We start from the raw sequence: 14,021 nt of genomic DNA, 5'->3' as shown, positions 1-14,021 counted from the left end.
GACAGTGTGGACAAATTATTGTTTTGTTTGAAAATTAGCAGAATTTTCCTTAAAAACAAAAAAATCACCAGGGGAAAAAAGCAATGACGTAGCGATGCATTAAGTAATACGTGTTGCAAATCAAAGCAATAAAGTAGTGATGCATTAAGTAATATGTGTTGCAAATCAGTTTTCCCCTTCAGCACAAATATCCCCCGTTCTGTTCTGAACCACGATGTTAATTTCCATGTAGAGATTTGTTCTAAATGCACGTGACAAGAAATGCTAGCAGGGAAACTGAGCGCCTGCTGAAAATCCTTTTGCTGCTCTGATGCGCTTTAACGTCTCAATCAGTTGCCGCGACGTAGAAGTGCCGTGCATTATGGCATCAATGTTGAGTGTAGCTACTTGAAACCTTCAAGCAAAGAAAAGCCTGTTGTTGAGCTAAATGTCATGTTGATCTCTACATTTAATGATGTCATAGGCTCTTCCACATGTCATTTTGCTATCACGAGAGAACAAGCGGTTCAAACTCATAGCAAACTCGCCCAGCCAGATCTTCAGGATCCCGTTCAACGGGATTATCAGCTTCAGCCTCAACCCCCTTGTCTTTCAGGCCTTGACTGTGCTCCTTCACTTGAGTGCTGCGGCCTCTGAGAGCGAGAGAGAGAGAGAGAGAGAGAGAATCACAATCACTGTGATCACAAGTTATTTGACTGAAATGAAATATATAGCAGATAACACTGGCTGCATTGCGTTTTTATTACCTTTCGTCAAATGTTCGATTGCTCCTCTCATCTATGTCCTTTGTTATGGTTCCGCCAAAGCTGTTACTGAACTGGACCACGGTACCTAAATAATTGATCATATAATCACCATCATTGGTTTGAGATGCGTCAAACACAAGTGAAAATCCAGACATGACATGATCTTACAGGTGACGGACTGATCACTGGGAGCAGTGTACTTTTCTATACAAAGTGCAGGGCATTTCTACGTCCAGCCTTTCGCTCAAACACAGATGGAACATTCATCTGAGCCGCTCTAAATGAGCTGAAAGATGTACACAACTCTCCGTGGGTAAATCTTAAAATATTTCATCAGGTGTTTGGTGCTGGATTAAAAATGACACCCTGAGAGGTGATTGAAGCAAAAGACAATTTGCAATCTTAACGCCATGCTCTGCAACACACCATTCAATAGTGCAGCAAACAACTCAACTAGCCACGGTCTGGGTCAGTAGCAATTGATAACTTGAGAATGAGATTCAATCGCCACCACCTAAAAAACTAAAAACTTTTAAATGCCACTTACCTGCACCTCGGCTTCTCCTTCTCCAAACCAGGTAACCAACAACAAGCAAAAGCAGCAACACCACGAGCCCGACCACAACCCCTGAAACCACTGAAGAGGAGCGTGTGGGTGCTGTAGGATTTAAAAGACCAAAAGGTAGAGTTAACAAAAGGAGCATTCTAGACATAAATAACGTAGAAAGACAAACTCTCAAAAGGTTCTCACCAACTACAGTGACCTGGAGTGATTTTGAGGGCTCAGAACAGAAGGGCCTAGAGGAGATGTTGACGCCGTAGACACAGTGATATGCACCTTGGTCTTTATATTCTAACGCAGGGAAGTCAAATGTTGCCAGGTAGAATATAGTGTGGCCAAATGCCACCTTTGCTTCAGTGACAGTAGCATTTGACTTTGTCAGATAGAAATAACCTCCATTATATCTGGAATGAATCGAGCAAGTGATAGAAAAGCCATTGCCTTGGCTGACCGATATCGTGTCCGGGGTGTAGACCGCCATTGCATGAGGTGATGACAGGGAGATACTGGGTGTCTCCAGTCTCACTGTTGGAAACAGGAATTAGGATAATTTAAATAATGTGTATGTCACATGTCCAACAATTACGTTCAAGCAGGCAAAATATTGACCTGTGACAGACAGATCAGCTGGATTTCCTTGAGGATAGTAGATGACTTGGTTTGGAAGTTTCTTTTGGTATTCACAGAGGTATGAGCCCTTATGGCTGAAGTTCACTGCAGGCAAGACAAAAGTTACCGCTTCATTGTCAGAGTATTTTTCCATTTTAAAGGATCCTTGGCTCTTTTTCAGGATGAATGTCCCGCCCAGATGTTGTGTAACCACAGCGCAGGTTATTTCAACTTTGTCACCCCAGTTCACCTCTGGAGCAGGGCTTAATGTGATCTGGGGCTTCAATAGAGCTCCTGCAACACATAATAATTTGAAGTAAGTCGACTATCTGATGGGAGGAAATGAGCTCATGCATAATGAGCCCCTTACCCAAACAGATAACACCGGCATCTTCTCCGTGTCCACAGTTATTCTTTCCAAAGCCGTTATGCATACAATGTGTGATGGCGGTCTCCTGGCCTGTACATTCCACATTATCCATCCAAATTGGGCCAGTGCCTCTACCAAAGTGTGCATTCATAGGAGAAGAAACTGCATGGCCACAGCCAAGTTGTCTACACACCACGTCAGCACTGGGTAGTTGCCACTCATCGTCACACACGGTTCCCCACAGGCCTTTGTAGAAGACCTCCACTCTTCCAGAGCACTGGCCTGTGCCGTCAACCAACCTAATCTGTGCTGCAGATGACGACAAAAACGAAGATGTTCCATATAATAATGGCAGTCCCTGAAAAAAGAGGCTTGTGCAGAACAGCTGCATGGTTCTGCATTCATTTCACATCATTTAAGACAAAACACAAATGCATTTCTACGTTGTATTCTGAAACCATTACCAGGTCATCAACAGATGCTAATTTCAACTTAAAATAAAAAGTTACACTTCAAAAATGATTACATGTGAAATTTAAAATTAAAGATGTGGATGTGCTGCTTTTGTGCAGACTTAGCATTTGACAACAAATTCAAATATCTTCATTTGCTTTTTTGACATAGAATATGGAATTTAATACTAATACAACATTAATATTTGCATGACTGATCATGTTAGAGGAAGTGGCTGGTTAGCCTAACATAGCATAAAAACAGGAGACAAAGAAATTGGCGTGTTTTAGACGCAATGAACCCCACCTGGCACCAATTTAATCTTGCCCTTGATAGCTGAAGTAAATACAATTATTTCTCTCTACGCTGTTGTCATGGTGAGGATTTTTGAGCAAATAAAGTAAAATTCTCTACCTGCACAGAGAACACTAGCGTCCTGATCGTGTCCACAGTTTGAACTTTGGAAGCCGGTGAGTGAGCATTGCTGAATAAATGTATGATTGTTGAAGCACGAATCACTGGCCTCCACCACAGACCCACTGCCTTGGCCAAAATGGGCATTGCCGGGAATCTGCACTGCCGTCCCACATTGCAGCACATCACAGGCCGCCTGAGCTTTACGCAGGGTCCAGTCTGCGTCGCACACTGTCTGCCATGCCTCGCCATGACGTACCTCGACTCTGCCAGAACACTCATCCATGCTATTAGCCAACCGAACTTCCAGACTCCCTGTGAAATAGGCAAGCCAAAAATGATTAAATGGTGCCACAAATTTTAAAGTCATCAGAATCTGGTGAAAGATACGGTAGATGAACAACTATCTGATAAAAAAAAAACATTTATGATGTACTGCCTTGCGCCCTCTAATGCTTATAACACATTGAACAATAATAGAATTCAAGAACATGCTCACTGATGAGATAATACGATGTTTGGATATCTTCTTTGTGGATCCTGGAATTATGAGTTTAGTCATGTGTATGAGAAATGAATGAAAGAATGAACCAAATGTGTTGTTCATATCATACAATTCCATGTCTACATATACACGAGTTTGAGAATGGTAATAAGTGAAAAAATGAAAAAAGAACATTAATGCACAACAACAGAATGGTACAGCGATAAACGTCTTTTTCTTGTCTGTGTTTTTGGATATTGTCTTACCCGTGCAAATAACACCAGCAATGGAGGTGGCGTTGCAAGTTCTGTCTTGAAATTTACTTTGTGGGCACTCGGCCATCGTTGACTCTAAACTACCGCATTCAATTTGATCAATCCAGGTCTGCCCCGAGCCTTGGCCAAACTCAGTGGCGCTGGTTATCTTATCAGGCCTCCCGCAGTCCAGCTGTCTGCAAACCACCGTTGCATCATTCAGGTCCCAAAGTTCTCCACACACAGGACCCCACCGACCTTTGTCATAGTACTCCACTCTTCCAGCACAGCGATTTGGTCCATCGGTCAACTTTACATTTCCTGGAAATAACATTCAGTCTAACATTACTGTCAACATTCTAATTACCAATCAGAATGAATAAAATTTTGTTGAAAGTTTTTGATTGAAATTTTAATTGGAGACAACTAACTGTGTGGGCAGATAAGACACGTGCCACTTTAAGTACAAGTACACGGACAATACCATTTCCTTTTATTGACCATTGTTCATCCTCACTGTATGGTAGAACCATAGCAGAGAGACAGCTGACGGTGGTGATGGAAAAACTTTAATCTTTCCAGAAGGTAGAAATTCTCCATTACAAGCAATGCCGAGGATGCATTTGTTAAGTAATTCTATTTTATGGGAAATTCAGTTGCAATATTAAAATTAAAAGCACTCAATACAGAAGAAACACCGCTATTAACTGCGACACCTTTATACAGCACTTGATTGTTATCAATCATGCAGCAGGGTAAATGTATAATTTTACTGTTGTCACTAGTAAGGGGAATTATCTATTGCATATTTTGAGGCATTGTAATGATTATTGTCATTACGAATAATTTTTATTTCCTCAAAGCAATCGATTGTTTGGTTTGTGAAAAATCTGAACACAAGTACCCGATGTCTTTACGACAAAAGAGCTTTATATCTCCTTACCTGAGCATTGGACAGTTGCGTCCTCAACATGATCCTGGCCGGTCCTGGTGGATTCTCTCAGTGTGCACTGTGAGAGAGAGTTCTCTCGCCCACTACAACTGACCTTGTAGCCTCTCGTTTCACTGCTTTGGCCGAATGATCCCGACACCTTGGCAGGATCTCCACAACCCATCTCTCTGCACACCACTGTAGCTTCGTTCATTCCCCAGTTAGCGTTGTGTGCCGATGACCAGTGTTCACCATGGCTGAGCTGCACCCTGCCCGAGCACTGGTCAGTGCCGTTAAGTAGTCTAATGGTTGCTGGATGGCAAAGGAGAGAGCAATAATTTGATGTTTGGACACAGTTTGTTAATTCAAACTGTGGACTTCTGATCAAATGTAGCAGAAATTGTTTGCATGACAGTTTAATTGCTCACAAGTGATCAGCAAAAATATCAATCTGAGGTGTCATGCAACCTGTATGTATTTGATTATTGAAAACAGAGCCAAAAGTCAAATAACCTGCTGTCAGAGAAATGAAAAGCAGCAAAGTAATCACCAGGACGATACCTGAGCACACCACGCCAGCATCTTCAGCGTGGCCACAGTTACTTTCTCCGAGGGTGGAATGCTGGCAGTGCAAGAGGGACGTTTCATTGCCAATGCAGTTGACATCATCCAACCAAATCGCTTCAGTGCCTTGACCGAAGAAGGCCCCAGCTTTGGCTGCCTGAGGTGATCCACAGTCCAAGGCCCTGCACACCACCTGAGCATCTCTGATGTCCCACTCATCATCACACACTGTTCCCCAAAGGCCATCATGCAGAACCTCCAGTCTGCCAGAGCATCGGTTGGTGCCGTTGACCAGCCTTAACGGCGGGTTTCCTGAGGACAGGTCCACTCGTGTTGAAGGCACTCATTAATTTAAGTGTTAGCAAATGATTACGAGCCATGGACGAGTCAAACCACTAAGGCAAAGTTCTGAATACGCTTAATATTTCAGAAGTGTATATTAAAGTAAATATTAATATAGGATATAATGAAGATAGGCTAATCTTGTGTTTAGTAGCAGCATATCATGCTAATCTAAGGTCGACTATACTATTAGTGTCTCACCTGAACATGAAAGGGAAACACCGTCGCATCGCCCTCTGTTTTCTTGAAATGTGCACTGGGAGATAGAGTCCACATTGCCAGAGCATGTACTTGTGTACCCACTCAGACCTCGGTCACCAAAGTTTAAGGGGTCTTGGAGTTTTTTTGGAGCTCCACAGTCAAGTTCCTTACACACCAATGAAGTCTGTTCATGGCCCCAGTTATGATTACAGACCTTCCTCCATTGGTTATCGTGAAAGACCTCCAATGTTCCAGAACAACGATCAGTACCATTGTACAATCTGACTGATTCTGGAAAGGAAGCATTTAGAATGAAGTATTTCAAATGTTTATTTTCTTAACCGCTTAATCCGAAATCTGGGTCACAGGATCTACCGGAGTCTGCCCCAGTAGTCTGCAGGTAAGAGGCAGGGGCACACACTCGCACCTATGGACAATTCAGTGTAACCAATTCACCTAAGTTGCATGTTTTTGGAGGTGGGAGGAAGCCGGAAAACCCGGAGAGATCACACGCAGACACAGGGAGAGCATGCAAATGCCTCACAGAAAGGCCCCAAGTTGGATTTGGACCTGTGACCTCCTTGCAGTGGGTAGCACTGATGCAACAGTGCTGCCCACTGCACCACCATTTATAACATTAATGTTACATTAATGACATGTGCTTTCCAAGGGTTTACATGAGCTCTGGCCTTGAAATAAATTGGTTAAGATCAATAACATGATCAATCTTGTGTTTCCAGATCTGAGATTAAGTCTGAGATGTAATAACGGCAGATACATCGATGGGAAAGTAGCAATTTACAGTATTTCATCATCGTAGCAGACAAATAAAAGCATTTTTGACAAATGTAATTTCATTAAAATAAACAGGTCCTCTTTGAGCAACAAACAGTATAATGGGTGTTACCTGAGCATACAACGCCAGCATCCTCACTGTGGTCGCAGTCGTGCTCTCCAAAGGCTCTGTGTGGACAGTCAGAGAGGCTTTTCTCACTACCTCTACACTGAAGGTCGTCCAACCAAACCTGATCACTGCCTCTGCCGAAGTAGGCCTTGTACTTGACTCGTAGAGCACTCCCACAGTTCATCTCCCGGCATGTGACAGTTGCTTCCTGCAAACCCCATCTGTCATCACAAACAGTTCCCCATTGTCCATCGTAGAAGACTTCCACTCGACCAGAGCACTGATTGGTCCCATTCATTAACCTAATCGGTTTGCTGTCTGTCGGATTTAAAGGATGGAAAGGTTCACCGTCAAAATTCTCAAATTACGTTTTGCATGTGTTTTCTTTTCGTCAACACTTGGATTACTTACTTGTACAGACAATGGAAGCATCGAGACAGTTTTCTTTGAATTCTTGAATTCTGCAAAGTGCGATAGAACTCTCATTTCCATAACAGGTGGCTTTGACCCCAACCAGATTAGTTGCGCTCCCAAAATTTAGCTCTTCAGTTGGAGTGGCAGGGGTGCCACAGTTAAGCTCTTGGCAGAGCACGTCCCCTTGTTCCTTGCCCCAGTCGCTGTTGCATACTCGTTTCCAGCGGCCATCGTGGAGGATTTCCACTCTGCCATTACATCGATTGCTACCATTCATAATCCTCAAATGCTCTGCAATTAACATGAGAATTGTGAGAAAGAACATTCAAATTACAAGATGTTTGTACATTAAACTCCTGTTAAACTAGAAAAGCACTCGGCGGGTGCAGGCCTCCGCCAAGCACCTCAGTCTCTCTATATTTTACAGTATTTCCCAGTTTCACATTTGAGATTGTCACGGAAATTGTGGGCGGACCTTTTATTGCAGGGTTTAAGAGTAAAAGGTGTGCAATTTGATTACCTGTTGTAAATAGGAGAGTGTAACTAAGGTAAGTCTTACCTAAACAGATAACGCCAGCATCTTCACCATGGCCACAGTTGTTGTCCCCGAATGGTCGGTGTTGGCATTTCAGGATCGACGGCTCACTACCGGTGCACTGCACATCGTCCAACCAGATATCGTCCTTTCCTTCTCCAAAAAAAGCACCTCTCTTAGCCTCAATAGCAGTTCCACAGTTTAACTCTCGACACGCCACGTCAGCGTTAGCGGTGCCCCACTGGTCATCACACACCGTTCCCCAGCGGTCATTGTGGTAGAGCTCCACTCTTCCAGAGCACCGTGAAGGCCCAACCAGCCTAACTTTCTCACATTCTGGATAGAGCAAAATGAAAGCATGGTTTGATGTCATTTGGGTCGTATGTAAAAACGCATTAGTAATAAGAATGGTTTCCAAACATGACACTTAAGGAATTTACTGACCTGCAAGCAGCGATAGGCTCAATAGACCTACAGCAGATATATAGAGTAAAACATTAAAGCTGACGGCCCAGAGGTTTGTGGTGAATATTTTAATCAGTGTACTATCAATCAATGTCAGATTTATTACAAATAGAGATAATGTGCTTTAGATGTTATATCTTATCTATAGCCCCAAAAGGTGTTTGAGTTCACAATGAAATGCCGAATCTCTATATTTCACAAGTAAAAGCAACCTAAAAAGAAACTTACCTACTGACAAATAACAAACAAAATGTTGTTTGGCCATCAAAATAAAGTTCATACTTTAAAATTGGATCAAAGGCTGTCAGGGAACAGTAAAGGAGAAAGAGGAATTATTAATCTTTGAAATTAAATGTAAAAAAAGTTGCCATCACTGCGGAAGTGTCAGCCAATAGTGGAAAACATAAGCGGCAGCTTTTTAAATTCTTAAAACCGAAATCCAATCAGGTTTTCATCAAAATATGATCAAGTCTTACCTTATAAATCCAACCAATTTGGGGGGGGCAGCTGCAGCAATGAGCACACAGTTTGAAATAAAAAGTCGCTCACATCCAAAATATCCCAAAGAAAAGAAGTCCCACGTACAGAGCCGGTGATTATCAATAAAATGTGTGTTACTGGACTTGGACTGCAACTGGAATGTATGTTGACAGTCTGATCAATCATTAAAGACAAGATGAGACAAGATTTTGCCTTGTTTTACGCAATATTGACACAACAATTTCAAAAAGATAATTGTCGTCAGCAGGAAAACACAACCGCTTGTAAAATAATAGAATTGTGTTGAACATGATTTGTGGATGCAAATATACAAAAAAGTAAAGAAATGGAGAACAGAAGGAGAGTTATTGTGAATACATGTCTGTAGGAGCAGGACGTGACAGCTGAAACACAACCTACCCCCTGGATGACAGGGATAGAATCAAGGAGCACAAATAAATCCATTGCACGCTCTTTTCAGGACACTGAGTACTTGTAATAAAACTAATAAAATATGAATAGGCTAGTCTGCCAAGATGGCAGATGACAGTCACAATCACAATAAAAATAAAATTGCATAGAACTGTAACAGTGACTGGCGTTATGTACGTTGTCACTGTTGAGCACAAATGCAGACGATAAAAAAAAAAGGATCAGGTTAGAGGACATTAAAAGGTCAGCGAGCATTCATCAAAAGTTCTCTTTGAAAATATTAACCTTCAAATATGCTTTTTCTTAATTAAAATTACTCTTATATTACATTTACAGCAACAGTGGTTTTCCACCATTTATAAGGGGCCTTTGACCATTTTACTATTTCTTTTCTGTCCACTAGATGTCACCGCAGAGCTCCCTACTACAGTACAGCCTGGTCCTCTCCTCCTGTTGGATCATCCAGCCATCCATTTTCTTGTAGATGAGACTATTAAATAAACACGTTTGCAGATTGACATCTTCATTTCGATTTTATTTCTTACGTTTTTTTTTTTCGTTTTCTGATGACTCTGATATGGGCTTCCGTTTGATTTTTGCAGAATACCCTTTGAAAGATGTTCCTCTTTATGGAGACGCTAATCCGAACCTCAATAGCTTATGTACTTAAACCGCAACGTGCACATGAAGGACACCAAAGCAGGTTTACTTGAAATATTGTAATATTGTTTCAAATAAAATACAGCTCAGTGTCAGTGATTAAAAATCTCATACAAAAGCAACAATTAACCATCACGGTAACAGGGCGTGCGGTGCAAGCAAGTACATTTAGACAGTTTGTAGTCCAAACAGGCATGTCAGTATCCATTGACAAATCATCACATGATTTTATAATAAATGGGGATACAACTCTGCAAAATAGGAATGCCATTAGTGTTGGAACAGGAATAAATCTAATATGGTCACCTATGTAACTGGCAAAAACTAATAATGATATACGCTTTGTTTTATGATGGCACAGCTTTTACAGATGGATGGCATAGGGAGGCTGGACGTTGTCACATACAAGCATACAGGAATCAGTTTGCCACTATATCTCACAATAATTTCATTGTGAGATGCCTGGTGTTGGTCTTTGGAAGAGAACACAAAATACAAATTGGAGAACAGAAACAGATGTTGGCAGTGATGAAACCATCTTGATTTCCTAATATGGACACACCCAGAGAGCAGTCTGCTCAAATTCCCTGTTTCCCCTCATTTGTGAATACAGTATACAGAGAGAAGCAGGCACTGATGGGGGAGTCTCAGTCGGCGCTTTGCCAGTCGATCTCTGCAAGAATCAATAATTTCTTATCACTTGTCTTCTGCCAGATAAGACTTGGAGTTATGCTCCTTGTTGTACTCCTAAAGCCAATTATATATAGATCTTTGTCTGCAGCAGTCTTGATAAGAGGATAGTTAGTCTAATTAATTTAAACAGTTGGGACCTCATTTAAAAACACTCGGGAGACTTAAATTTAAATGACAAAGTAGGGAAGTTATTCATAACAAACAAGTTATGAGTGCTGGTGTAATTTTCACTCCTCATGTGTTTCAGAATTCTTAGACTTGGATCTCATCCAAATTGGTTAAGATCAATAACATGATCAATCTTGTGTTTCCAGATCTGAGATTAAGTCTGAGACGTAATAACGGCAGATACATCGATGGGAAAGTAGCAATTTACAGTATTTCATCATCGTAGTAGACAAATAAAAGCATTTTTGACCAATGTAATTTCATTAAAATAAACAGGTCCTCTTTGAGCAACAAACAGTATAATGGGTGTTACCTGAGCATACAACGCCAGCATCCTCACTGTGGTCGCAGTCGTGCTCTCCAAAGGCTCTGTGTGGACAGTCAGAGAGGCTTTTCTCACTACCTCTACACTGAAGGTCGTCCAACCAAACCTGATCACTGCCTCTGCCGAAGTAGGCCTTGTACTTGACTCGTAGAGCACTCCCACAGTTCATCTCCCGGCATGTGACAGTTGCTTCCTGCAAACCCCATCTGTCATCACAAACAGTTCCCCATTGTCCATCGTAGAAGACTTCCACTCGACCAGAGCACCGATTGGTCCCATTCATTAACCTAATCGGTTTGCTGTCTTTCGGAATTAAAGGATGGAAAGGTTCACCGTCAAAATTCTCAAATTACGTTTTGCATGCGTTTTCTTTTCGTCAACACTTGGATTACTTACTTGTACAGACAATGGAAGCATCAAGACAGTTTTCTTTGAATTCTTGAATTCTGCAAAGTGCGATAGAACTCTCATTTCCATAACAGGTGGCTTTGACCCCAACCAGATTAGTTGCGCTCCCAAAATTTAGCTCTTCAGTTGGAGTGGCAGGGGTGCCACAGTTAAGCTCTTGGCAGAGCACGTCCCCTTGTTCCTTGCCCCAGTCGCTGCTACATACTCGTTTCCAGCGGCCATCGTGGAAGATTTCCACTCTGCCATTACATCGATTGCTACCATTCATAATCCTCAAATGCTCTGCAATTAACATGAGAATTGTGAGAAAGAACATTCAAATTACAAGATGTTTGTACATTAAACTCCTGTCAAACTAGAAAAGCACTCGGAGGGTGCAGGCCTCCGCCAAGCACCTCAGTCTCTCTATACTTTACAGTATTTCCCAGTTACACATTTGAGATTGTCACGGAAATTGTGGGCGGACCTTTTATTGCAGGGTTTAAGAGTAAAAGGTGTGCAATTTGATTACCTGTTGTAAATAGGAGAGTGTAACTAAGGTAAGTCTTACCTAAACAGATAACGCCAGCATCTTCACCATGGCCACAGTTGTTGTCCCCGAATGGTCGGTGTTGGCATTTCAGGATCGACGGCTCACTACCGGTGCACTGCACATTGTCCAACCAGATATCGTCCTTTCCTTCTCCAAAAAAAGCACCTCTCTTAGCCTCAATAGCAGTTCCACAGTTTAACTCTCGACACGCCACGTCAGCGTTAGCGGTGCCCCACTGGTCATCACACACCGTTCCCCAGTGGTCATTGTGGTAGAGCTCCACTCTTCCAGAGCACCGTGAAGGCCCAACCAGCCTAACTTTCTCACATTCTGGATAGAGCAAAATGAAAGCATGGTTTGATGTCATTTGGGTCGTATGTAAAAACGCATTAGTAATAAGAATGGTTTCCAAACATGACACTTAAGGAATTTACTGACCTGCAAGCAGCGATAGGCTCAATAGACCTACAGCAGATATATAGAGTAAAACATTAAAGCTGACGGCCCAGAGGTTTGCGGTGAATATTTTAATCAGTGTACTATCAATCAATGTCAGATTTATTACAAATGGAGATAATGCGCTTTAGATGTTATATCTTATCTATAGCCCCAAAAGGTGTTTGAGTTCACAATGAAATGCTGAATCTCTATATTTCACAAGTAAAAGCAACCTAAAAAGAAACTTACCTACTGACAAATAACAAACAAAATGTTGTTTGGCCATCAAAATAAAGTTCATACTTTAAAATTGGATCAAAGGCTGTCAGGGAACAGTAAAGGAGAAAGAGGAATTATTAATCTTTGAAATTAAAGACTATTAAATAAACACGTTTGCAGATTGACATCCTCATTTCGATTTTATTTCTTACGTTTTTTTTTTTCGTTTTCTGATGACTCTGATATGGGCTTCCGTTTGATTTTTGCAGAATACCCTTTGAAAGATGTTCCTCTTTATGGAGACGCTAATCCGAACTTCAATAGTTTATGTACTTAAACCGCAACGTGCACATGAAGGACACCAAAGCAGGTTTACTTGAAATATTGTAATATTGTTTCAAATAAAATACAGCTCAGTGTCAGTGATTAAAAATCTCATACAAAAGCAACAATTAACCATCACGGTAACAGGGCGTGCGGTGCAAGCAAGTACATTTAGACAGTTTGTAGTCCAAACAGGCATGTCAGTATCCATTGACAAATCATCACATGATTTTATAATAAATGGGGATACAACTCTGCAAAATAGGAATGCCATTAGTGTTGGAACAGGAATAAATCTAGTATGGTCACCTATGTAACTGGCAAAAACTAATAATGATATACGCTTTGTTTTATGATGGCACCGCTTTCACAGATGGATGGCATAGGGAGGCTGGACGTTGTCACATACAAGCATACAGGAATCAGTTTGCCACTATATCTCACAATAATTTCATTGTGAAATGCCTGGTGTTGGTCTTTGGAAGAGAACACAGAATACAAATTGGAGAACAGAAACAGATGTTGGCAGTGATGAAACCATCTTGATTTCCTAATATGGACACACCCAGAGAGCAGTCTGCTCAAATTCCCTGTTTCCCCTCATTTGAGAATACAGTATACAGAGAGAAGCAGGCACTGATGGGGGAGTCTCAGTCGGCGCTTTGCCAGTCGACCTCTGCAAGAATCAATAATCTCTTATCACTTGTCTTCTGCCAGATAAGACTTGGAGTAATGCTCCTTGTTGTACTCCTAAAGCCAATTATATATAGATCTTTGTCTGCAGCAGTCTTGATAAGAGGATAGTTAGTCTAATTAATTTAAACAGTTGGGACCTCATTTAAAAACACTCAGGAGACTTAAATTTAAATGACAAAGTAGGGAAGTTATTCATAACAAACAAGTTATGAGTGCTGGTGTAATTTTCACTCCTCATGTGCTTCAGAATTCTTAGACTTGGATCTCATCTGCATCATTATGAGCTGCAGTGTCACCGTCTAACACATGCATGCATTAATTGCATTAACTGCTGCCTCTCAGGTCCTCTCACTTTAAACAGCCTCCATTGTTAGCTGCTGCTGGAGACAGACACACAT

At 41.5% G+C, this 14,021-nt stretch overlaps 1 protein-coding gene across 1 annotated transcript; it reads right to left on the bottom strand.

Annotated features, from left to right (window-relative positions):
- Positions 1-487: 487 nt before the first annotated feature.
- On the bottom strand, positions 488-12,313 carry LOC137909589 (deleted in malignant brain tumors 1 protein-like). The gene is made up of 15 exons (XM_068754052.1): positions 11,950-12,313; positions 11,403-11,696; positions 10,995-11,309; positions 7,808-8,119; positions 6,838-7,152; positions 5,385-5,699; positions 4,836-5,135; positions 3,905-4,213; positions 3,260-3,469; positions 2,288-2,596; positions 1,918-2,022; positions 1,750-1,833; positions 1,294-1,404; positions 747-831; positions 488-632 (listed from the first exon to the last, which is right to left on the bottom strand). Exons 1-15 carry the CDS (start codon positions 12,311-12,313, stop codon positions 488-490), a joined length of 3,573 nt encoding a protein of 1,190 aa, XP_068610153.1.
- Positions 12,314-14,021: the final 1,708 nt, after the last annotated feature.

Source organism: Brachionichthys hirsutus, chromosome 20 (genome assembly GCF_040956055.1).
Source record: "Brachionichthys hirsutus isolate HB-005 chromosome 20, CSIRO-AGI_Bhir_v1, whole genome shotgun sequence".
Classification (NCBI taxonomy): domain Eukaryota; kingdom Metazoa; phylum Chordata; class Actinopteri; order Lophiiformes; family Brachionichthyidae; genus Brachionichthys; species Brachionichthys hirsutus.
This window is presented reverse-complemented; position numbering and strand designations above follow the sequence as displayed.